Source organism: Sceloporus occidentalis, unplaced genomic scaffold, assembly GCF_023333645.1.
Source record: "Sceloporus occidentalis isolate IW3139 unplaced genomic scaffold, rSceOcc1.0.p SCAF_6, whole genome shotgun sequence".
In the NCBI taxonomy this organism is placed as follows: Eukaryota; Metazoa; Chordata; class Lepidosauria; order Squamata; family Phrynosomatidae; genus Sceloporus; species Sceloporus occidentalis.
Window position 1 is genome coordinate 135,663,192 of NW_028316986.1, and position 26,196 is coordinate 135,689,387.

The window sequence follows — 26,196 nt, forward strand, 5'->3', positions numbered from 1 at the left end:
TACCAGGCACAGATGCTGGTGAAACGTCAAGAACAAACTCTTCTAGAACATGGTCACATAGATCGAAAACCACAAAAATACTAGTAGTGATCTTTCTCCTTATATGCATAATTCCTTAGTTTGGTAGGATTTTGTACCATATTCTGTATAGTCCCTGTGCTTATCAGGAGCAATGTATCAGACTGAGTTTGTTCTACAAGAAGACCCATAATCCCATGCAAAGAATGATCTGATGGTGCTGCAACTCTATGATATCATGAGTGCTGGAATTATGTTGTGATGCCCTCTTGAGTCACTGTTTATAACAAGTCTGAAGAACATGTGGCACTTTAGATTGCGGACTACAATTCCCATATGTACTGTTATACTATTTAGTATAGCCAAAGGTGAGAATGATAGGAGCTACATCCCCAAAGCTTCTGGGGGACCACACATTCCCCATTTCATTTTACAAGATAAAATGCAATAATAATAAACTCTGTGTTACTTTCCTAGAGAATTTTGTGCAGATGGCATGTACTAATGTGAGCACAATATTGTCATATTGCTGTTATATTTTACCCAGCAGGAGTAAAAAGCTGTTTTACTAATGGCGACTGCAGGCATGGTTACAGAATTTTATGCAAGAAGGATACATCATCTACAATAACATATGTGAAGACTGTCTTTGTATCATATTATCACTGAACTACATTACACTGTGTTCCATTATCTTACTACTACATTTATTTTAGCTGTATTAATAAAAAAATGCTGTTTCACTGTTTAAGACATAAACAGTAAGCAGTAGAGTTAGTGAATAGGAATGTGAAGCTCTCTCTTTTAACTCTTTAGAATTTTCTGAACGCTAACTGCATTTTCTTCCCATTTTGCATCAGATTGCTTTAAAACACAAAAGTTGTCTTCACACACTGAAATTCATGTCCACTTTTGTGTATTTTTCCTAATATGTGCATTATCAAATATGTTAATTTTTGAAACTTTCTCCAATAGATTAACATGCACATCCTTCAATTTTGCACATTTTAGTTGTAAATAAGGTACATTGTTTTGTGAGCATTTTATTTCTCATAAATGTCCTGTAAACCTCACAAAAATATGAACACTTGAAGTAATAAAGTACACACCTTGGGTGGTGCAAATTTATAAAAATCCTGAGTATTGCAAATTTGTCAGGAGCATTGAGTACAATGAATTTCTCCCCCCCCCCCCATCCTAACCAGCTACTAAAATATGCTTAATGTCAGAAATTTTGAATATTGGTGTGATGTGCTTATTTATAAAGGACTTCTCTGTACAACATGGGTGAGCAAAATGTGGCCTTCCAGATGTAGTTGGACAGCAGCTCCCATCAGTCCTAGACAGTATCACCAATGGCAACCCAACAACCTCTGGAAAGCCAGAGACTGCCCAACCTTGTTTTATAAGCTATGTAATTTGATTTGTTGTTTTTCTATCTGATGAAAAATCCAGATAAATTTGAAATTACCATATAACTCAATAAATACTTCTTTCCAGGTGGATTGGAAGCCCCATAGCCTGGCTCCGTTCTCTATACTGGCTAGGGCTGATGGGAGTTGCAAGCAAAATGTATCTGGAGAACCACAGTTGCCTACATCTGCTACAGTGAGATGAGCAACAAAACATCCATGTGGTTCTTAAGATTTTGGATTTCTAAAATTAGATTTGAAGCGAATTGAATCTGGTGAAATGAGAAAATATGACCACAAAAACTGAAAATGTAATGTGTTCCAATACATAATGAAAACAAATCTTAATTGCATAATTAAAACTGTTCTGCAGGTAACAAACAGATAATTATCTTTTAATGACCCCATAAATCTAATCTAATTTAACTGCTATTAATATCTCACTTGAATTTATAGAGCCCATTACAAAGACCTTCATTTTCTTGTGTTTTCCAAGGGAGATGACTGAATATCTTTTTTTAAAAAAAAGTGTAATGTAAAGAAAGAAAGAAAGAAAGAAAGAATTATTATTATTATTATTATTATTATTATTATTATTAACCTTTATTTATAAAGCGCTGTAAATTTACACAGCGCTGTACATACAATCTTTTTAATTGGATGGTTCCCTGCCCTCAGGCTTACAATCTAAAAAGACACGACACAAAGGGAGTGGTGGTGGGGAAGGGGCCTTTCTAGTAGGATAATACATATAAAATACATAGCAATATAGGAAATGATTCAATAAAACAGGCACCAAAAGAACATCAAATAGTAAGCGACAATTATGCAATGCCTGGGAAGGCTTCTCTGAACAGGATGGTCTTCAACTCCGTTTTGAAGCTTGTTAAAGAAGTGATGGCTCTTGCTTGTGGGGGAAGAAGGTTCCAGGAGTGAGGGGCAGCGAGTGAAAAGGGGCGAATCCGGGATGGGGCAGAGGAAATCCTGGGCTGGGACAGTAGACCTTGACTACTAGAACGGAGGGCCATAGTTGGAAGGTGAGGAGAAATAAGGTCTAATAAGTAAGAAGGGGCCAGTCCGTGGAGGGCTTTAAATGTCGACAGCAGGAGCTTATACTGAATGCGTAAACGGAGGGGGAGCCAGTGAAGGGATGCCAACACAGGAGAGATATAGTCACAGCGGTGGGCGGATGTGATAATGCATGCAGCTGAATGCTGGACAGAAATTAAAGGACGGAGGTGAGAAAGAGGAAGCCCTGCCAGAAGGATGTTACAGTAATCAAGTCGTGAGATCACTAGGGCATGGACCAGGATCTTGGCAGTAGAGGCAGAAAGATAAGGTCGGATTTTAGCAATATTGTACAAAAAGAATCTGCAAGCCTTGGTTGTGGTCTGGATCTGAGGGATACACGACCGAGAAGAGTCAAATATAAAACTAAGATTGCGGGCTTGCTGGACTGGTTGAATAGAAATGTTGTCCACAGAAACAGAAAAGGAGTGTTGAAGGGTGGACTTAGTAGGAAAGACAAGAAGCTCCATCTTGGACATGTTGAGCTTCAAACGCCGATGGTGCATCCACTGCGAAACAGTTGTGAGACAAGACGAAACTTGCTGTTCAAGCCTTGGAGAATTTTGATTATTGTTTGGATTCATCAGCTGCTGCTAAGCAACAATTGTGGGGTTATTACTGAACAAGGTTAACAAGGATGTCAATAGATGTGGAATTCATTGTAATTCATATAGTGATAGCCACTAACTGACATGGATTTAATTTTTTATAGGGGAATCATGGGCAGCATCAGTCAAAATTATCTATGAAAGTTAAGTGTGAAATATCCATGTGTGGAGCCAGTATATATCTGGTGGTCAGGCTGAAGGGTATGTACAAAAGTCCTCTCTCCTTTAATATTAGCTGATGTTATGTGTTGTGTCATTTGTTATTGTTCTCTCCATTGATTCACTACCTCTGGTAAGAAATAAATGTTGTTGTTTTTGTTGTTGTTGCCTCTTATGTTAGAAGCAAGGCAGTGTGCCATGCACAAACTCTCACTGGGTGTACCAGTATTAATACATGACAACTATGGTCATGTACATGTAACAAACATCGCTGTAAAGTATTACAATGCTTCCTGGACTGCGTAGGTAATGGAGAATTGTCTGAGTTCAGATGTAACATAAAAGCATGGGTTGTGTTAACCATAGTAAAAGGCACACACCCTCATGTAAGAATGCAGATCATGCTTCAGTACTGCTTTTCTACTTTTACTTTCCATCTGCTCAGTCAGGACTGAGCTTTGTAAGTTCATAATCAAGTTCTTGTCTTCATGCATCTAGAGGACCATGTTCTCTCCACTCCAGTTTATGATCTAGTTTAGTTAAGCCAAGATCAAAACTGTGGTTAGTGTTTGTATTAAACTGTTAGAGTTAAATGGCATGCTTCTGTCTTCTTGCAACTGTACCAAGGGAGCAAAGGAGAGGAAGAAAACATGAGCCTCAGGCTTGGTAATGTTTTTATTATCTGTTGGATACAACAATCCAAGTGGACTCTTTAAAAAGATTGTGGTTTATCTAGATAAGCTGTAGCTTTGTATTTTGTCTGATCATCACTCTGTGAGTGAAGGACAAGATGAAATAGAAGGATTCCTTTCCATACCGTTTTGGGGGCTATACAGATTGGTGCCGTCCCACCGACCCTTTTTGCCCTGGATTGCTGTCACAGGAACCACACACTGTGGCAGCAATCCAGCCTCCGCACAATGCAAAAAGAAGCCACTATTAGCCGGCTTCTTCTTGCACCCTAGAAAAGATGTCATAGGTGCACTGGCATGCCATAATGATGCCCCTTCTGCATTGCACCGTTTGGGCAATGTGCCCGGCATGTGTCATCATGACGTGTGCCATGTGGACAAGCGTGCATCAAAATGGTGCCCAAGTGGCATGGTAAGGGCGTTGAGCATGCAGGCGCTCAGCCCTCACTGTGCCTACCCAGGCCGGCACAAATTGCCACAATCCCCATTGCCGCAATCCTTGAAAGAGTATATTTTGGAAGGAGATTGGGGATTAGTAGGGAGAAGAGAAGAGAGAAAATTGAGCTTCCACTTGTTTCCCTCCATTCCTGTGGACTGATATCTGGGTTTAACACACTGTCCATAAGTTACAAGAAATCCTTTAAGCATATTCAAGTGTATACGTGTTTCTGTGTTAAGAACTGGTAAGATTAGTTACAGTCATTTTCTTTGTTAGAATGTGTCTATATTTTCTAAAATGTTTATGGATGTATAGGAAAATATAACTGTTATATTTTATAAAGGCTGCCTTAAATGTGCTGTACCACTAGGTGATAGTACAATAATATGCAACAGTGGAAAACATCAGCAGGGGCATATAATTTAGCATTTGCTGTGCTTCAAATGGGGCAGGAAGTTAAAACAACATGATTAGTACAAGCCATGAAAATGAGATCAGCAACAGTACTCTGGAATAGACCTGCAGGGAAGTGATATTTGTGCCAATGAAGTTACAGGGGGAAAAAGTATATTAGTCAAGATGGTTATGGATACATCTTTGCCACCTCAGTATTTGCTCTATATGAGAATTCAGATTAAAAAGTTATGGTACATAAATTTCAACTTTTATGTGTGGAGACTTTCAGATTGATCTACTGGGGTTTCCGCAATTGTAATTAGCTTCTTTAGCATAAGGGCTGAGTTTTGTTTGTTGTGGAAAGCTGTGTGCATCATGTTTGATTGTACAGAAATATACATAAGAGTCATACTGCAAACAAATCAGAGGGGGAAAATAAAATCTTTTCACATATATTTTCATGCATGTAAGACGTGAATTATTTCCTTTTATTGGATGCTAGATGTTGCAAAATGCATGGGTTCCTTGGGCACACCAATATCCCAGAATCCCCTTAATCTTGGCAAAGATCTGATTTATAGCCTGGCCATTCTATTATGCTATCCCATCCTTCTTGAGTGATTCATGCACCATGAAATGGTATTGTGGTTGGGTCAGGAGTCCTTTTGCCTACAGCTTGAAAATGGCAGAGGCCATCTAAATACCAAACAACTCACCAAACTTAATTGGGCTCATTGTACTATCCACAATGTTCTGGCAAAGTATACAAAAATTGATTAGGTTTTTTGGGGGTTGGGTGGATAAGAACCTGATACGTAATCACTAAATGAGAAGTACTGCACCACTGTGCTTAAAAATGCTAAACAAAGGCGCGTTACAGAGCGCCCAAGAAAGGCGCTCTGCTGCTGCCGCTGGTTGTTGCGTCCGGGAACTGCAGCAGTCAAACCATGCGGTTCCCGGGCGCAGCAAGAAAGAAGCGCTGAAATGGCACTTCTTTCTGGGCCCCGGAAGTGGCACCGCAAAGTGCTAGTCGCACACTCGCGGCGTCACTTCTGCCATGCAACGTCTGGACGCTATGCGTCCGCGACATCAAAATGGTGGCCCCCGTGTACTAGGGTTGAAGGGCGTCAGGAAGTGATGCCCCTTCTCAACCCTAACACGCCCCTTCCTAACCCTAGCACGCCCCTTTGGCGTGTCTATAACGTGCCAAAGTAACTATTTAACATCATGACCATAAAACTACAGTTCTCAGATCTATAAAAAGCATTCTTTTTATAGATCCGAGAATTGTAGTTTTGTGAGAAATTTAGCCTCCTTTGACAGAGAGCTCTGGTGCTTCAGCAAACTACAATTACCAGAATTACATATCATTGAGCCATGTCAGTTAAAGTGGTGTCAAACTGGATTATTTATACAGTGGGGATGCAGCCTCAGTTAAGTATATTTAACTTAGTCACAGTACAGACTGCCGAAAAATGGCAGCCTGCTGGCGTCTGTTTTTCCTCCGGAGGGAAGCCACAGCTGCCAAACTGCATGGCTTCCCTCGAGCGGAAAAAGTATCTGCGAAAAACAGGTTCTTTTAAAGCCACAGGGACGGCATAACAAGTGCACCACTGGTGGACTCATTATGAAAGTGCCGCACAGCAACATGTGAATGCTGCGCGGCGCTTACGTAACAATGGCAGCGCCCATATACACAGGGCACCGCCATTGTTACGCCTCCATTATGTTCTAGGGTTAGGGACCATGCGTTTGCCGCATGGTCCCTAACCCTAGAATTAGCCCTGGTGTGCCACTTATTGGTGGTATGTACCAGGCCTTAATATACTTAACTAAGGGCCCAAAGAGATGGGCCAAATGAAGCAGCTTCTGGCTGTTTTGGAGGTGTGCAATTTATATGGCATATACCTTCAAAGCATCTGGAAGCCACAGTGAAGCTGTGCTCTGGTCCTTAGGACCGGAGCAAAAAGAATCTGGGATAGTGTGACTTTTGGTGGTGCCAGTTGGCCCCTGAATCCATGGCCTGCCTTGGGAGTAGGCTAGATGAACAGTGGGGTTTTGACCTCCTTCCAGTCAGAGTAGACTTGGGCCTCTCTTTCATGCTTGTCTGTTCCACCTCCATCTAGCTGATAGAGAATCCTGGCCATACTTGTCATTCTCTTCTCAATTCTGATCACTGCATATTTGATCACTGTATATTTGATTATCATTAGAATTGAACTGAATGACACATCGAATTATCACAATTTATCCTTCTGAAATATCAAATGCTAACCAGAAGCACTAGTCAGTAGTATTGGCCTTAAAAATAATCGAAGGTAATGCCTGTCTGGTTTTCCTCGCATGGATGGGAGGCATTCCTAAGCAGAATGGGGAATACAGAGGATTTTTTTTTATTTCTCCACCCCTCCCCAAAATCTAACTGCACCTACCAAATAAACTCTGGGGTACAGGGCGCTTTTGGAACCACATTGAAGGTGGTGTGGGAGGCTACAAGGGTGAGGTCACAAAAAGTCCAGTAGACCTCCTTCCTGTTCCATTAACATTTGAGTTCCATCAGGAGATGATGTCAACTGATTACAATCTAATTTTATGATTTTCATTATTTATGAGTATAGTATACACTTTCAGCGTTTCGGGGATAGCTGCATAATATGAAAACCTATTTTTCACAGAATTTGAATCACTCACACTTTGCCCAGCTACACTACAAATGCTCATACAAAGTTTTAGCTGCCTTGAATCACACTCAGGGACAAAGGCAGGATATAAATCCCACAAATAAATAAATTTAAATATTAAGCATATTCCGAATGCATTATACAATTTATATTTATAGAAATTGTTAGTGTTTGTGCCATGTATATTTTAACAGTTCACTTACCCCTGTTCTCTGTACTTCTAAAAAAATTGCTCTTTGAAATGACTTTTCCCATACGGCCAGCTCACTTCCCAACTCAACATTGAAGTAATGACTCTTGCCATGTCCAACCACAACACTGAAACAATATGGTCTCTGGTCTTCAAGTTCATAGTCTTGATGAATACCTAAATATAAGTTTGCTTGTAGCCAGCAATCATCATTAAGCCACAGCTGAAAGATACAGTTTTACAGAAATTGATCAGAATTTTATTTGAAATTGATAGTCTTACAAATACATTATTTTAATTCTTGCAAATGTAATTATTATTCAGGCTGCCAAGTCCATAACTAACTCTTAATTTATGGTTTATGGTCTTTGAAATAATAATTAATTTAAATAAGAAACCAGTTGATGAAATTATTGTGGTTGTCATCAAAACCTCAAACTGTTATCTCTTTAAGACTTTGAAGGATGTCCTGAAAAGCATACATTTTTAAAAAGAAGCAATCCAATGCTTGTTTTAGAAAAGAGAAGCACAACTTAGAAAATATATTTCATTTGCTCACTCCATAATTTTTCCATTTATGCTTCCGGCAGATCTCTCTACGTGTACCTCCTAACAGATATGTGAAACTGTTTGCTTCTCACAGAACCAACCCTCTGCAACTAGAACCTCATTTTCCTGAAACCATCTTTCACTCTCAATAGTAGCCATGCAAACCTTCCCTTATTTTGTTTGGAGCATTTACTTTAAACATTTGTTTTCCACATTTTGTGACTACTATGAAAATTTGGTTGTAAGAAAACAATACAATTTTGTACAAGATATATTGCCTTGATTCCAAATGTGAGATCCAATTAAAGTAGACCCGTTGAATCAGTGTCATTTAGCTATGTGATGACTCTTCATTTTACAATTGTGTCATTGGACCCTGTATTTTCCACAAAAAAAAGTTATTTTTGTGCAAATAAATTTTTTGAAAAATAGTTCCCAAATGCAAAAAGAAAAAGAAAAAAGAAAGAATGGGAAAATATGCAAAACCTCTTGTAAAATGTTGAATATTTTATTTTGTGGTGACCAGAACTGGACACAATTCATTATTTTTAGTTTTGGCCTAGCTTTCAAATATGTTATGGTCACTTTAAATTCTGATTCTGTCCTCTGGGGTATTAGCTGTCCCTCCTTTCTTTGTGTCTCCTGCAAATTTTATAAGCATATCCTCTGCTCCATCACACAAGTCACTTCTCTCCAGGATGAGGAAGAGCCATTGTTGGGTTCAGCTAATTTCAAATCTATTTAACATTGTCTAATCCATATTTACTAGCTTTTTTACAAGGATATAATGGAGGACATCAAAGACCTTACAGAAATAAAGATATGCTATATCCACAGCATTCCCTTCATCTACCAAGCTTGTGACAAAAAAAGATTAAGATTAATCTGGCATGGCCTGTTTTTGAGAACCTAGACCATGGTATCCTTCTGGAACGCCTGAGAGAGTTAGGAATCGCTGGCTCTGCTCTGCAGTGGCTACGTTCCTACCTCTCGGTCAGGTTCCAGATGGTGATGCCGGGTGACAGCTGCTCCTCTATGAGAGAGCTGACATCTGGTGTCCCTCAGGGTGCCATTCTGTCCCCCATGCTGTTTAACATTTACATGAAGCCACTGGGTGAGATCATCTGGAGACATGGGGCGGGGTGTTATCAGTATGCTGATGACACCCAAATCTATTTCTCTATGTCTCAGACTGTTTCAATGACCAAGAAGGGCATCTCCCCCCTGAATGACTGCCTGTAGTCGGTAATGGATTGGATGAGGGAATATAGACTTAAGCTGAATCCAAATAAAATGGAGGTACTCGTGATAAGTAACCCCAATCTGGGTATGGAAATACATTCGCCAGTTCTAGATGGAGTCACACTTCCCCTGAAAGACTGCGTCTGCAGCTTGGGTTTGCTCCTGGATTCGTCGCTTCAACTGTCTTCTCAGATTGATGCGACAGCCAGGAGTGCCTGTTATCAGCTTCGGCTGATACGCGAGTTGCGCCCCTACCTGGAGCAGCGGGACCTAGAAGTGGTTGTAAATGCTCTAGTAACCTCTCGTCTTGATTACTGCAATGCACTCTACACGGGGCAACCTTTGTGCCATGTCCAGAAGCTCCAATTGATACAAAACATGGCAGCCAGACAGGTCCAAGTTCGACCATATTACACCTATTTTAAAATCATTATATTGGCTGCTTAATAGCTTCCGGGCACAGTACAAGGTGTTGGTTATCACCTATAAAGCCCTACATGGCTTGGGTCCAGTCTACTTGAAGGAACACCTCTTCCCATACAATCCTTCCTGTACACTCTGATCCTCCGGGGTAAACCTCTTACAATCTAGAAAGACCAGACTGGCGGTGACCTCTCGGAGGTCCTTTTCTGTCACCGCTCCAAAAACGTGGAATGACCTGCCAGAAGAGATTCGCCAATTATCCTCGCTTGAGGCTTTCAAAAAGGCGACAAAAACCTTTCTCTTCCATCAGGCCTTCCCCGATTGATAATGTCCAGAACCAACTGAATCCCCCTCCTTTTATTATTTTTCTTAGTTGTGGTTTGTCTAGTAACTTTGTCATATTGTTATGTATTTTAACAATGTTTATGGTTTAATTTTATACTTGGGAGGGAGGTTTGGGCTGGGGTCTTGTTGTTTTTACTGTTGTATATTTTGAAACTTTGCTGTTACCCGCCTCAATCCTCAAAACGGAAGAGGCGGGATATAAATAAATATTTGTTATACTATTATTATTATTATTATTATTACTATGCTGACTTTTAGTAATCATGGCATTCCTTTCTAAGTGCTTACAGACTGTCTGCTTAATAATTCACTCTAGACATTTTCCTCGTATTGATGTCAGGCTATCTGTGTGGTAATTATTTGGGTCCTCTTTTTTTTCCTTCTATGGCCTTTCCTTTTGAAAACATCACTCTTGGTCTACATGCAGGCAGCCACATGCTTAGATAGAAATGCCATAGGGTGGAAGCAAATTTCTGGTCATGCACTTTGCAAGCAACAAATTTCTACTATCATAATACAATACTGTAGGAAGAAACAGCAATAGCACAGTATTTCTGTGAACACCTATAACCAAGCTGTACTTTTTGGTACTGAATGACAGCATGGAAGATAAATTCTGTTCTGAGCATGTGCATCTCAAAGGAAGAATGTAATGAAATGGAAATAGCTATACACTGGTCAAGGTGCTTAGCACCAATAACTGGAAGCAAAACAATCCAAAGACATTATCACATAATCCCATTCTCACTGCGATCACACTTGTAATAACAATAAGAAAATGGGAACATATTGCTTTCTAGGCAGCCACCACTGCACCTCTCTCATTCATGAGACTGGGGCTGCATCATGTTTCAAAATAAGCTATGTTTCTCCCTGAAGTGAATAGATACACTCAAATGCATTTTGTATTCAGAGAACAGAACAATACTAGGTAAGATAATGTCTTAAATGTTTCCATTCCCCATCACTAAAATGCAAATGGTGACAATCTATCTGACATCTATACTATGAAGAGAAATGTAACAAATATTATTTAAAAGAAGATGAGTATCCAAACTATAATACTCAAATGACAAATGGAAGCAGCAACATAAATAATGACGTACCCACATCCCTGTGTGTTTGGCTTAATAATATTGACTGAAGCTAACAACATTGTCATGCTGATATATTTTAATAAAAGATATCTCCTTTGGAAATCCTGTACATCAGAATATGCAAATCAAACAAACAACATTTTTAATTATGGGCTTATAATATTAGTGCTTCATAGTGCTTATGCTTCACAGATTGTTTTGTTTAAATATATTCATAATGACATCCCCACTGAAGAAGAAGAACTGAGAAAATGTATCACTGTTGAAAAAAAACCTATTAAAATGAATGGAATCACAAAAGAGAAAATGTTTCTTAATTTTATTTTGGTTGCACAGAATTTTTTGGTGGATTATATACAAAAATAGTTTTTAAAAATCTAACAAAAGAGACATGTATTTTTTTAAAAAATCTAAAATAATGTGACCAACAATGTGATGACAAATGATTGCACTCTGATATTTAATTGTAGAACATAAGAGATACAGACACATGTTGGCTGTTCAGTGTGGGTATAAAATATGTCAATTGGAAAATATAAATAAAAGACTTAGGCACGTTACAGACCGCCCCTTTGGGGCGGCTTGTAGGCGCACCTTTCCCCGCCGGATTGGGGCCTCAGCGGCCAGAGCGGCAGCCGCTGAGGCCCCGAACCGCCGCTTTCCGGGCTGCGGGGAAGCGGCAAAAGGCCCCTTCCACGCAGCCTGGAAAGGGGTGTCCTTGGGGCTTCAAGCCCCAAGGACACCCCGTGGTGGTGGGGAGAAGGAGAAAGGGGCCATTTGGCCCCTTTCTCTTTTGGTCCGCTGGGCGCAGCCGTCTGAAGGCTGCGCCCAGCGGACCAAACCAGGAAGGAGCTCCGAAACGGAGCTCCTTCCGGGGTTGCGGAAAGGGCTCCCTAGGCGCCCTGTCGCACCCCAATACGTCACAACCGCGCCACCTCGTTTGGAGGCGGCGTGGTTGTGACGTATTGATGGTGGCGGCCGTGTGGAACGGCCGCCGCCATTTTGTGTGCGCATAGCGCGCACTAGGGTTAGGGCGGTGCAGAAGCACCGCCCCGCCTTAACCCTAGTACGCGCTCCGGGCGTACTTTTAAGCCCGTGTGTAACAGGCCATAGTCCTGTTTATTGTGATTGATTCATGCTGCCTTAATACTGAAAGGATTCCAGTGCAAGCTTTGCTTCGTATGTAAAAGTGGTAATAACACAATGACAATCCCTACACACAAAACAACACCAACACCAACACCAACAACAACAAAAATGGAAATGCAATGGGGTCTGGGCTCACTGAATGACTACATAATCCCAGATGAATGTATACAAATTCATACCCTTCAAGAGTGACAAATTGGCAAGGACAGTCCTGATTGTTGTCCCACTTTTGAGCTGCTTCGAAAATGCTTCTAAAATGCTTCTAAAATGTTCTCTTTCTTCCTCCTGTTTTCCCCTTTGTCTTCAGCTTTGTTCAACTGCTGCAAACTGAGTTCAAATAGCAAAACTATTTAAACTCCATTAACTCAGCAGGGGGAAGAGCAGAGGAGTGTGAGAAATCCTGTTCCTGCCATTAGGTTCAGGCAAAAACAAACTGTTGCAGCTTCTACTGGCATGTATGCTTCCTCATTAATAACCTGTTTTGACCCAGCTATAATGTTGTTTGGCCCCATATGTTTTGGTTTTAATCTGTGAAAGGTTGGATGGTATACAAACATAATGCAATCAGCATTGCACCACTTCAGAATTGCTGGGTAAACAAACACATGATTTCTCCAGTAGTTCCCCTCTGGTGCTTGAGATCTCTGTTCCATTTCCACACTTTTGGAGATAAAAAAAAATCAGTGGAATAGGAGAAGTGCTTCTGAATCCCAGTTTCTGATTCCCATTTGAAAGCAGCAGATAAGCAGGATTCCAATTTTCAGTTAAAATACAATTCTGGACCAGCCATTGAACTGAGATGAGAAATTGCAAAGACACAGCCTTTAATCTGTGTTCACAGTTACTCCCTTCATCTGGGGATCTGCATTCAGAAGCTTGCTTCTGTCCATCACAGACTCATGGATCATTAGATACAAAATTCTAGATGGCTAGCCCACCATGTTTATCAAAGAAGGCAATCCAAGCTTTGGAGGACTGGGCATTGATACAGTTACGTAATTGGGATGGTGGCCTCCTGGTTTTGCTTTATTTGTTTTTATTGTTGGATATTTGTATTTGTTTTAATTTATTGATTACTACCACAAGATTCTTTATGGACTGGCAAGAGAGGGGAAAATCAAATCAAAACACTGTAAATGAATATTTATGTATTCATGAAACATATGCTCCTTATCTTAAAGTCTTTACCTTAAGAACTTTATGACAAATGTGAGTGTTATGAGTATTCATGGATCAGAAGAGCTATTGTTTTCAAACTCTGAAGAAAAGATTTATTATTATTTCCAGTAATGTTTATTTTATGCAAGAAATAATCACAGTAATATGTGATAATGCAGCAGAAAGAAGGCTAGGTGCAGTGCTTAACAGCACTGGCCTATGTATGTTTTTTCAAAACTGAGCCCTGCACAGTTCAACAGTTTACCCCAAGCAAATGAGTTAAGTCTCATTGCACAGCTTGTATAATGATTCTTTTTGTTCCGTTTAGCTGTCAGAAAACATTTTGAAATGATTTGGCTTTGAGCTTTGTTCCCTTTTCTATAAATATGACTAGCTACTAACTATAAGATTATATACGAATGAAATACTAAGCAATAACATTGATTTTACTGCCACAAGAGTCTACTACTTTGTTCTGCTGCATGAATCAACCAGGCCTAACTTTCCAATCTTAAACATCTCTCACTGATCATATATTTTTCAGGGAGAATTGTGTGGGGAGCAGAGATAAAAGCATATTGGGCTGTACATTGGTGGATTAGGGCCAATATACAAAAAAGTTCCATTTTATTTTAACCCAGATACGTGATGGCACGTTAGAGAAGAAAAACAATCTTGTGTAAGCAGCTCAGAAGAACATTTTCTGTAAAGCAAATTGAGCCTTAGAATTTGTAATGGAGACGCTTTAATCTCTTCTGAAAATTAAGTTTACTCCAGCTTAATTGATTTGCTTTACTTTTCCTTCATTATCATTTATACTGAAGTGTCAACAGAACAGAGGCTATAGTTGTACACTGAAGCTTTTGTGTTTCAGTTAATGTATTCATCAAGAGTGACAATTAAGTGTTCATTTATTAAAATGTCAGAAACATGAAGGGCTGAATCTTGGGCAGTTAATTTCCAATTCTTCCCCTCACTCTATGGAGTTCAGTGACAAAATTGTTCTTGAAATTAACCTTGTTGCAATTTTAAGTGAGTGGGGAAATATAAGGAAATGAGGGGAAAGTGTATATTTCAAAGTCTGGCTAACTAATACAGCAATGTCCATTGAGCACATTCCATAATATTTAAACAAATTAAGGACTGTAGGTACCAGTGCCTTCAGAGAATCTGCTGGTTATTCATTTCTCAGTGTATAGTCTGTGGGTAATTTTACAAAGGGGTACAATCCCATACCCAGAGCATGAAAATCCCAGGTCATATAATTGATTTTGCCTGAGATACAAATTAAACTGTGCATGTATGTCCTAGTCAAATGTGGACATATATCTGAATTTGGGCATACAAAGCTTCCTTACACTGGAAGCAGGCTATTGGTCCATCCTGACTCATATTCTTTACTCCAACCATTACCAAAACTACATGGATGTTTGTTAATCCTGCTGCCTAAGGTGTGCTGGCTGTGTGCCGTAATAAATGAATGAATGCTGCCTAAGGCCCAATCCAGATGGGCTTTTGTGGTGCCCTCGTCAAGTGCGAGGGCTGCCTGGTGGGTGGAGTGCCCACATGCCTGGCAGCCCTCGCATGTGATGAGGGCACTGCAGCTGCAACACACCCACCAGACGTGGTGCATACTGGTGATGTTGCAGCTGCCCCGCCTCCAAACAGGGCGGCGCAGCTGTGACGTCCCTGTGCCATTGTTGGCGCTTTGGGGCGCTGGAAGTGCACCACAAAAAGGAACTGCTTCCCGGCATTTCTTTTTTGCTCCGCAGGAGCTCTGCGTAATTTGATTGCTGCGTCACTCCTGCAGAGCAAACAGAGGTGCCGGACACGTGCCTCTTTCTGATGGTGTGTACCCCGCCTCAGTTTCTTTTCTTGGGAGATCCCTAGCATCAAATCTAGGAGCTCATGCATACAAAGTACATACTCCACCATAAAGCTATGGATACGCACACTAGAGAGAGGAGCACAAAAGAGCAATCTTACTCTGTCATCACAGATAGGAAATATTGAAGTGGTAAAAATAATCTGAATTGGCCCCAAAAGTGTCAAAACCTGATGGGTGAGTGCTCACACAAATAATTGCTAGAGTTCATTGTTAAGAACTATCCTTACAATTTTGACAGAGGCTTGGAACACACGAGCCAAATTAAGCAGCTTTCAGCAACTTTGGGGCATGATGTTTAGATGATGAATGCTCCCAAAGCAGCTGGAAGTAGCTCCAATGCTGTGTTCTCCAAAAGGAGCAGTTTTTAATTCAGTTCCTGCAGTGCACAGATTGCGACCTGCGGTGACAGACAACTTTGGGAATGGGCTGTGCAGTTGCTGTGGTCCTGGCCCAATTGCAGCCCTAAATTTTTGCTGCCTTGCTCCTCTAGTTGAGATTAATGTGAATTAATCATTAATTCTGTTGTGATGTTAAACAAATGTAACCTTCTATGCTAAAATGCTGTTGTTATATTATATAGGAAACTTACCTTGTGGACTTTAAATAGAACCTCACAGAGGTTATAGATTTTTTCAGCTCGCACCCAGTCTAATGTGCTTACCTGCAATGCCAAAAGAAAGTATTAATAGTTGTATTTGGTCCAAATCCCTTTTGCCTAGTGCATATATTCTCCAGCCATTTCATAAGCCTCCTTTTTAAATTTTAACTTTCTTTTCATTTATTTGTTGGAAGCTATATGTCTATCTTCTTCAGCAACAGATTAATACAGATATATTTTTTAAAAAAAAGCAATAAGCATTAAAATAGAGGAGGAATGGAATTGTAAGTTGGTCATGTGATAAAAAGTTTTTATTTTGTAATTATAATGTACATATTTCTAAAGATTAATTTTAAAAAAAAAATAGAGAAAGCAATTCCTTTTGTAGTCTGACACCTCTTTCCCCCTTCATCACATGGAAGTGACCTCTTATGCCACTGGAGCACAAATTAATAGTGCTAATGGGGAAGATCTAGTCTTTAAAAATGACTTACTACACATATCCCACTCTTCTTTTGGGAAGTTAAGAGTAGCTTACATAAAGCTCCCAGGCGGTCTCCCAGCTGAATAGACTGTGGCTGGCTTAGATTTAACAATGAGACAATGTTGTGCTTCAAAACATTATTCTCCTGAAAAGCTGTAGGTTCTGATTCCATGTCTGGTGCAAACGCATCCCTAACTAAACACAGAGGTAAATTTGAGGGCACTGCTCATAGATTTATAGTTACATACATACTGAAGATGTTTATTTAATCAAGGCATTGTGGTTGGAAATCCAGGACATTTGATGAGTTTCTGCTGCCCAAGATGCAAGCCAGAGTTTGATGCAATACACAACTTGTTTCATCGGTTGGTAACACTCAGTGTGTGTGTGTGCACACACACAAAGGTAGAGGGGAAATATTTCTTTTGACAACTGTTAGGCCACTAATGCAGCAATGAGATGAAAGCATATTATGAATTATTGTTATTCAGATAAAATGGTAAAGTCTCACTTCGCTACTTATTTTGGCCAAGATGCAACATTACCTAACACACACGCAAACACACATGCACAATATTCTCCTTTGCTGACCCGGATCCAATTATTATTACTGGCTCAGGCATTCCCATTGTGTTTGAAATACAGCCTATGCTTCCTTTACCAAGGAGGCAAATGAATATCCTACATCACAAGAAAAGTGCAGTATTTAACTTCTGTTGGGACTGACTTAGTAGAACTTACTTAAATCCAAAGGCTCTCACTCATTTGGACTGTGTTGACAGCCACCAGTTTAGTTGCTCTCCCACTTTGACTAGCATTTCTTTTGCTTTGCATGAAATGTCTTTTCACTTTTTGGCTCTTAGTGCCAGAGCTGAAGTGAACAGGGAGTGACCCTTCTTTCTAACTAAGCCTTAGGGTCCATTACCACTATCCATTATGTCCAGGATTGCTTTTATTTGTCTGATTCTTTTGCTACCATCAATGTTTTTCTTTCTTTTCTTTTCTTTCTTTTTTTGAGCAAAGATGGCTGGGGATGATAGATCACAAAGGACACTCAGTATAGTCTGTTACAAAGAAAATGCTATAATACTGAAAGCTGTATAGAAATTTGTCTGCGTATCCCAGTGTGCAAGGTCATCATTAGAACATGAGTGACATTTTATGGGCTTTCAAGCAGCAAAGTACTCAATACAAAGAGATCTTAACTACAGAGGGAATTGACAGTGTTTGCAGTCTTCTTCCAATGATCTGTCACGCCACATCTAATGGTAAAATACTACCCAAGGCACTGATACTGTACAGCCTCCTTTAATCTGAAGCAATGATAATGGAACATTGGTATATTTGTAGCCAACAAGGAATTTTTAGCAAGTATGAAGTAGGTCACTAAGACTGAAATGCTGTACCCACTTACGGGGAGTAAGCCCCATTGATCTCAGTGGTATTTACTTCTGAGCAGGCATGCATTGTGGTGAAAATGCACAATAATGCTCTTTTTGTACTTGCCTAAAGCCACACTCACTGTGCTCAAATAGTCTCCTGCATACAATGGAAATATCTTCTTGCATGCAATAGAACAAATCATGCCTCTAGTTTGTAAGTCAAATTCCATCTCAGGACTTGTCTTTACTTAGGAAAAATGCCAGTTCAGCCTGAAGCTGGTGCTGGCAGTCCTCACAATATACATCTGTTTCTTGGGAGATGTTGCATTTTTTGCCTCTTAACCCAATTTCGCTCTTAACTAAGCAAGGTTGGGAAAAAGCCTAGTGTTTCCCAGAATCCCTGGAGTGATCTCAGATTATTTTGGTGTGTGGACAGCTGGATTGGGTCTGATTCAGCCCAATCCGTTCTCCACACACCAAAAGCTGTGCCACCCCCTTTCTCCATGCCAAACAACACAGGGATGGGGGGGAGGTGTAGCCTATTTTGGATATTTTGCTACCACTTCCATGTGGCAGGAGCTCTGTGTAAAGCCTGCCCAGTGCACTGTCACTTCGGATGAGGATAGAAATGGCTGCCCTGACACATGATCAGCAATAAGTTCAGGTGGCTGTTTCTGTACTCCAAAAACAGGTTACCACAATTTCCGTGTGGGCACCCCTGTGATCAGTGAGGAGGGGTTAGAGAGAGCCCCTTTTTGTTGCTCACATGTTGCTCCATTCTGAACTTAAGTCACCAAGAGAGACAGGCCAGTGGGATTGATGCGGTGTCAGCCTGGCTTGCCTGTGTGCACAATGACACAGGTTTACACCATTTTTTGCCCACTGCATATAGTCACCCTTGTGGATGGCCCTGAATTTAGTGCCCAGTGTAGATGCACCCTCAGTATTTTATACTCCTCCCCCCGAAAAGTGAAAGTGACTGAAAGCCATTTCTGATTTTTAGAAATGCTCCTTCCAGTCTAACAGGCCTGGGAAAAACTTTTGGCACAATTGCTTCTGACATCTCTTACAAGGAATGATGGGCCTTTTAAGATCAAAGATACAAAAATTGGAGGGATGCTGAGGGCACCGGGGGTGGGGGAGGGGGGTCAGGAGCAGTCATCCAAGATCCAGGAGAAGGCTTGTATAGTTCCAGTCTATGATTGCCCATTTCCAATCATGTCAGTAAATACCATCTTGACCTGTTTCATACTGTTTGCTCTCTTTTTGTTCTTGTAATTTTACTTCATTATTGTATTGAGGGTACTCAAAAACATAAGTGACTATGGAGACTCTGTTTCTGACTCATTTTGAAGCAAATCAACCAGCCAGGAAATGTATAAGAATTTTCCCAGTGAGAACCAGCAGAGGAAAAAACAACAACAAGCAAAAAATCTCCTGAAAATGGTGCTCAAGCCAAACTGAGACCAGATGCCTTGTCTGATGAATGCCAGTCACACAGACCCACATCTTCATAATACATCTTAATTCAAATTACAAATGGAACAAGAATTTCTGGGTAAGACAGCTTGACTTGCAATCCAACTGAGTGTTTTCAGCTGGAAAAAAAAAATCTTACTTTTTTGAATCTCTCCTCCAAAGTTCAGTGGCTTCACTAGTTTTTCTTGGACGCAGAATGTTAGTAAGAGTATCTGTACACTGCCAGTGGTTTTTCTAAATATGGCCATGTTAACTTCACTGATACTCTTTGCAAGTAGAAGAAAAGCCAAACAAATTATCCTACAGATATTCATCTTTTCAAACATCTATATTGTTTCAATCTATGTTGTCTGACTGACCTTCCACTCCCATAACTACTGTTTCTTCTTTACTTATATACTCTTCAACTGTCCCCATTTGCCCTCACACCTATTTGATTTGTATGGTTTCAATCAGTTGCATTCATCCATGATGTCATCAAATTAAGGGAAGCATCAAAACATGCACAGAATGCCTCAGTTGACAGGATTAAATGTTAGTTTTGCTAAATAAGGCTGAAGAAGGCTGAGGAGAAAAGCAAAAAAGGTGCAAAAGAAAGCAGCATGAAACCAAGGAGAAGCACTTTTTAGCACTCATAAAAATGTCATTGTTTCAACCATTTCAAAAGAGTAACTGTTAGGGGCTATAACCATTAAGAGTGCCCAGTTCATTGTTGCAATTGGCTTACATGGTGTAAACCACTTAAAGACTACATATGAAGTGGTATAGAAATTATGCAGGAGCAGCTTTGTTGGCCATTTACCAAATTTGCTAAATGGCCAACATAGCCACCCCTGTATATTTTCTGGATTGTGAGATACCACATTGTAGCTGCAACAGAGGAACCCCAAAGAACAAGCCAGTGGACTGGGACATTCAACCAAGGTAAAACACTTTTTTCTTCCTAAATTTGGACTGGATTAGCATGTTTTACCTCTACACCTACCAAATTATTCCTGATGCAAAAACATGGAGGCTTCTTGAAAAATCCACTGTCCTCTGCCTACAAGAGGCCTGTGGCCTCACCAGAATGGAGACAGATTGGATTGCAAGAGAAGAGTCCTGTTGATATGCAAATGGAGTTTAAATTTCCTGGACTTTGTTAAACTCCCAATTCCCAAATGGCCAGAAGCAGGAGGAGGAGCCAGCCTGCAAAATTTACCCTCCTCATACCATCTTAACTAAGGACAGAAACAACAAAATGCAGACATTTTACTAGCATCTCCAATTTTTCCCCTCCTGTTTGGTTTGTAACATCTTGACTGATGAAGAAGCCAGTAGAGCTTTGAAAGATTGCAACAAGTATATTGTGCATTTCGGTTGGCCAATACAGGTATCACAGTTTGGCGGTAAAGAAATGTAAATGCTAAATGCTAAGGACACATGCATTCAAGAGAATTTTCAGTTATTCCACTCAACTAATTGGTCAACATCTGTCTCTGAGACTCTAATGTACTTCAGAAGCTTTGAAAGGTACTGTGTTTTTCAAAAATAAGTTCCGTGCCATGGAGACATGAGACTTTTTATATTATGTTCTGCATTTATATTATATTTTATATTTTGTATTTAATTTTGAGGGTTGTGCCATTGGATCAAGACTAATATAAAAATCTGATCAATTACTCCAGTAGCAACTGAACACTGATATTATGCCTCCTTCTCAGATATAATGGCCAAATACACATTTTTTATTTTGAGCATTCATCCAGCCTCAACCACTGTAGTTCAGCAGCAGTGTGAACTTTCATCATCCTTCAAATGGTCCATCATGTTACATTTTTCAGAACATTTCATTGCCAACAAACTATTTAGTAGATTAAAGAAAAGGAAAAATATCTTTAAAAATTTAAAAAGAACTACTAGTTAGGCACAGTCCAGTCAAATGCATGCCAGATGGATGGACTACGGAATAATAAGGAGTGTTGAAATGTAAAAAGTGGAAATTGTCAACCTTAAAACAATTTCTCAGTGTTACCAAAAGGGACGTGCAGTTAGAAGAAATAGGCAGCTCTAATCTAAACATTTCTACGGAACTTACAATTGAGAGCTGAAGACTGAACTAATTAAAAATGATTCTCTCTAAATCAGAAATTACCTTTTCTTTGTAAAATGTTTCTCTGTTTCTCATTGATTACTAATAGTCTAGTTTTTAATGGCCTCATCTGACTAGGAGGGATGTAATAGTTCATAACCCCATAGGAATTAAGAAGTATACATATCAGTGGGTGCTGTTACTCCACCCCAGTTAGCTCATCCACATTAGCCCTACTTGCTTATTTGCAGAAGGGGGAAATCAATGCCTGAAGGCTAGTTTGTTAAAGGAATGGGCATTCAATGTTAGAGGATGACTTAAAGTAAGCCACTGCGTTGTTGGTAAAGTCCCAGCTCATAAGATCCACCATATTCCTGCATTCCTATTGCGCAGGTGAGGCCCCCATTATGAGCATCTGGTAGATAGGAGGAGCAGGAACGGGAGCGGGAGCAGGAGCAGAAGAACTAACATTTTGATGTTCTAAACTTAAGCAATATTAAGCAACTTAAGCAACTAAGCTCTGGATTGCATCCAAACTAGTTGAACTCAATTCCCATTGAGATGGAACTTAAATCATGACCACTGAATCCCACTGATTTTGATGGAACCCAAGTTCTAATCCAGACGGCAGCCATGGCTGTAAGAAGGATGCGTGTCACAGCATTAGATTGAAAATATGTTGTCTGCACTAACCATGTAAAATTGATTTCAATGGGTCTACTCTAGATATTATTAAATTTGGATCCAGCCCATTGTATAGTAGTAATTTGGCTAGTGTTATAATCATCTTTTAAGTTTCAAATCTCATTGGGAGCCAGGTTTGAACTTGGACATTCTTTATCCTTTGGGCATATATATTTGCAGAATGTTGAGGCTACTTTATAAACATCTGCGCTCCTTGAATCCTTTAATTACCATCAAATCTGAAATCTTCTGAAAGTAAACATAATTAAAGTGAATTAGAAGTGGGAAATGCCTAGTAATAGCTTAGTGAGAATATTCTGTAATCACATTTGTTTTGCTGTTTATTTAGCACGATAGAGTCTAGAGGACAATAGCTCAAAAGACCTTGCCAGCAACTAGACAAAAACATAATTTTCACTCCCTAATTAGCCTCTTGAGCAACCATGGTTACAAAATAATTGCCAGGGCCTACACCTGCCCAATTCTTGAAAAGTTGTTTAATTTCTATAGAGAGCTCTTTGGTGCTATTTATGAGGTCTGTCACATTTTTAACTACGTCTCCCAAAGGCAGAACAAATCCTGAACTTCTCATACTCTGTATCACAATAAATCAGACTCCTATAAAATGCAGATTCAAGACTTTTGATTGATGAAGGTAAAATTAGACAGTTGAAGAAAGATAAATGTAGCCCTTACAGAACAACACGGGGTGAAATTAATAATCATATTTTATCAAAGCTCCTATAAATATTTCTAGTGCTTGAAAACTGGCTAGTTACCATTGTAATTGAAAGACCCTATGTAGTCATTGTTGCAATTTTTAAAAAGTAACCTTTTGCCTTCTTGTTCATAGAAAGGAACTAAAATAATTAATTTTGAAAAACATAACTATCTGAATGTTAAACTTCACTGGCCTGTGATACAACACTGAACTGAAGGAAGTGATTACAAGTGTCTAGTTATTTGTAACCAGTTACACCAAATTTGGAGTATTTCAAGCTGCCTTCACCATAGCTGATCAGATGCCATACAAACCTTTCAGAGGAAGAAACTTCATTTTTGCACTGGTTCCAGAAAATGAAATAAAGTAGCAGCAAACACATCACTAATTTTCTTTGCCCAGGTTTATTGCTTTAACTTATCTTCTGCCAACATCATCTTAGAACAGTGGTTCCCAACCTTCCTAATGCTGTGACCCTTTACTACAGTTCCTCATGTTGTGGTGACTCAAACCCAGGAAATTATTTTTATTGCTACTTCATAACTGTAATTAAATAGGTGTTTTCCAATGGTCTTAGGCGATCCCCATGAAAGGGTCATTCGACCCCCAAACGGGTCCCAACCCACAGGTTGGGAACCATTGTCTTAGAAAATTAAAGATTTACAGATTTATGTATTTCAGTATTTCATTACATTTGTATCACTGCAATGAACTATATGACTCATGAGAAAAGAAGCATCCTACATATACCTGTACCCTGTCGTCCTACATATACTTAGTCGGGAATAAAGTTCCACTGATACATTTAGAAAACATGACAGTGCTTGACAAAGTTGGAGGTAGTAGGAAAAAAGGAAGACTGGTGGATAGCTCCAATTAACGATGTCACAGTCCTGACTTTGAAATCTATGAGTAGGGCTCTTGATGACTGTATGTTGGAGGTTTCTTATTCACAGGGTACATTCATAGGCTTTCTTAGGGCCATGAAGCTGAAGTTGACTTGATGGCAATTAACTGCAACATCAGGAGCTATTGAAAGTCCCATTGAATTTAGTAAAACCAAACAATATATGATATCACTAATGTTTTTATTAATGCTATGCAAGGGACCTCAGTCCTGATTCTGGTGTCGATAGGATGGCTACTCCACATTGGGAGCCTACAGTTATTTTGCTACCCTACCCCTGGAATAAAGAGACCAGACACAAGATGTATGGGTTAAAAACAGGGCCATTTATTGACCTATTTATTAAGTTCTTAACGGAATTGCAACTAGTATCATAACCAAAATAAATGTGGGAGACAGAGAAAGCTGCATACCAGTGTCTTACCGCAGACTACCTCTGTAGCTTATCAAGGATGATAACACCTGGGCCCTCAACGACAGTCCATAAATTGGGTTGCCGTTGGACAGCCCGCATAAGGAAGCCAGCAAGAAGTCCCCCTTCCCAATCTGCAAAGATTAAAGTCGGGGTATACCTTCCAGCCAGACCCAAGGTCCATTCCTTTCATCCACCCCCCAGGTTGCAAGGCCCGTAGAGGTGCTTCCAGAAATTTTCCTAACACCCAGTAGGGTGTCCAAGGTGCTTGCCAAGATCAAATCCAAAGATTTATGCCAAATATAAATAAATACATCCAATTACAATCATAGGAAGGCTACTCCACATTGGGAGCCTACAGTTACTTTTTCTCCAAAATAAATAGGTCTAGGATAAATCTACTTGTGACTAAGGGGAAATGTGACTAGAGTCTGTTGTATTCTTGGAACAATTTATTTAAGGAATGTCTAGAGCCACAAATGAGAAATGTTGATAGTTTCTTTATCCTTTTTAACATCTAGAAAATTTCTTTGCTATGTCATCTCAGCAAGAATGGAAAATGTCTCCTATAATCATTCTTTGCCTTGATTTTGGTTTAAACTACACTGTATTTTAATACATATTGTACGTTTTAAGCTTCTTTTTGATGTACTCTGTAGTAACTGTGCTTGGCCCTAGTGTAAGTGAAGAACTGTTCATGCATTTGTGGGAGGTTCAAATCTTTTCCTCTCTGTTTTTTTTTAATTAAACCTTTCTATCTGCAGAAATTAAAATGGGAGAGATTAAGCATCCTCAGGCCTCTCTGTTTAGTTATACAGACCCACAAGGTTGATGTCAAAATTGCCAAATGTGGCATGTTATCTGAAGGAATCAAAAGGAAGTCCAGTATCAAGTTAAATCCAGCCTAATACCTATTCTCTGGTAGTTACAACACATTAACAATAAAAATCACAATTCACCTTTATACTAAAAATACCTCCTCCAAACACAAGCCTCAGTTTCAAGCACTGTATTTTACCCCTTGTAGCTGTTTTAAACCCTCTCAAGGCATTTTCTCACACACACACACACACACACACACACTTTATCATGCATCAGGGATATTTTTCCAAGGCACCAATGGAATCCTGCTCCTTTCATCTCACTGAGGGAAGGGAATTTTAAAGTAATAAAAATATTAAGGGGAAGGTATAAATGTTGCCAATCTGCATGAAAAGGTACCATACACATTAGAAAATAAACAGAAAAGGGTTCTAAACCAAACAGCACATATTCAAGGTACTGTATATGGTAACTCCAATAATGTTACAGAAGGTGCCCTCTCTGTTAAATGATCCCAAATGCCCCACATCTTGAAATTACTGTACCCACTTCAGTCACCACAGTTATTAAACATTCATAATTGCAGACAGATTAACAAGAAGGCATGCAGGAAGGCAAGCTATTCCTGCTCCAGTTCAAATCTGGGTATAGGTGCCTTTGTGTTCCTCACAGCATACTGAAAACTCACCTTCCCACTATGCCATGTAATCTGCTGATCTAGATTGGGATTTCCAGCATTTCTCCCCTATATTCCTTCTTCAAAGTAAGTTCTCAAAGTATAAAAAAGGACACATCTCCAGAGTTTCTCTTTAGATTGCCCTGGTAGTGACCCTAAAGCTTCAGAACAAGGTAAAGCTATGGGGGGCTTCTCTTACCCTTTCTTTCATAACCTTCCACCCCAGGAAGATCAACTTTACTTTTAGAAAACCCTTCAAACTACAATTTTGTCAGACCTGTTTTGATCTAGCCTACTTGCCCTCCCAGGTACAATGATGTAAGAAAATAAAGGAAAGAGGTTTAGGGACAGAGGGTGAAATCTAGTTGTTTGCTCCAAATAGAACAGACCTGTTGGATGAATGGAGCTTGTCAACACTGTTGATTCAGTAGGTCTACTCTAATTGG

The 26,196-nt window shown here is 39.7% G+C and overlaps 1 protein-coding gene across 8 annotated transcripts in view; it reads right to left on the reverse strand.

Moving 5' to 3' along the window:
- SNTG2 (syntrophin gamma 2) overlaps window positions 1–26,196 on the reverse strand; it is a 301,906-nt gene that overhangs the window by 15,627 nt on the left and 260,083 nt on the right. For 7 of the 8 annotated variants that reach the window (XM_089531045.1, XM_089531044.1, XM_089531047.1 and 4 more), the window contains 2 exons: window positions 16,104–16,175; window positions 7,677–7,886 (listed from right to left, as the gene is read on the reverse strand). In XM_089531045.1, coding sequence (XP_089387171.1) covers window positions 7,677–7,886; window positions 16,104–16,175 — 282 coding nt within the window. The remainder of the gene's footprint in view (window positions 1–7,676; window positions 7,887–16,103; window positions 16,176–26,196) is intronic. The other variant, XM_089531046.1, reaches the window with a different exon arrangement.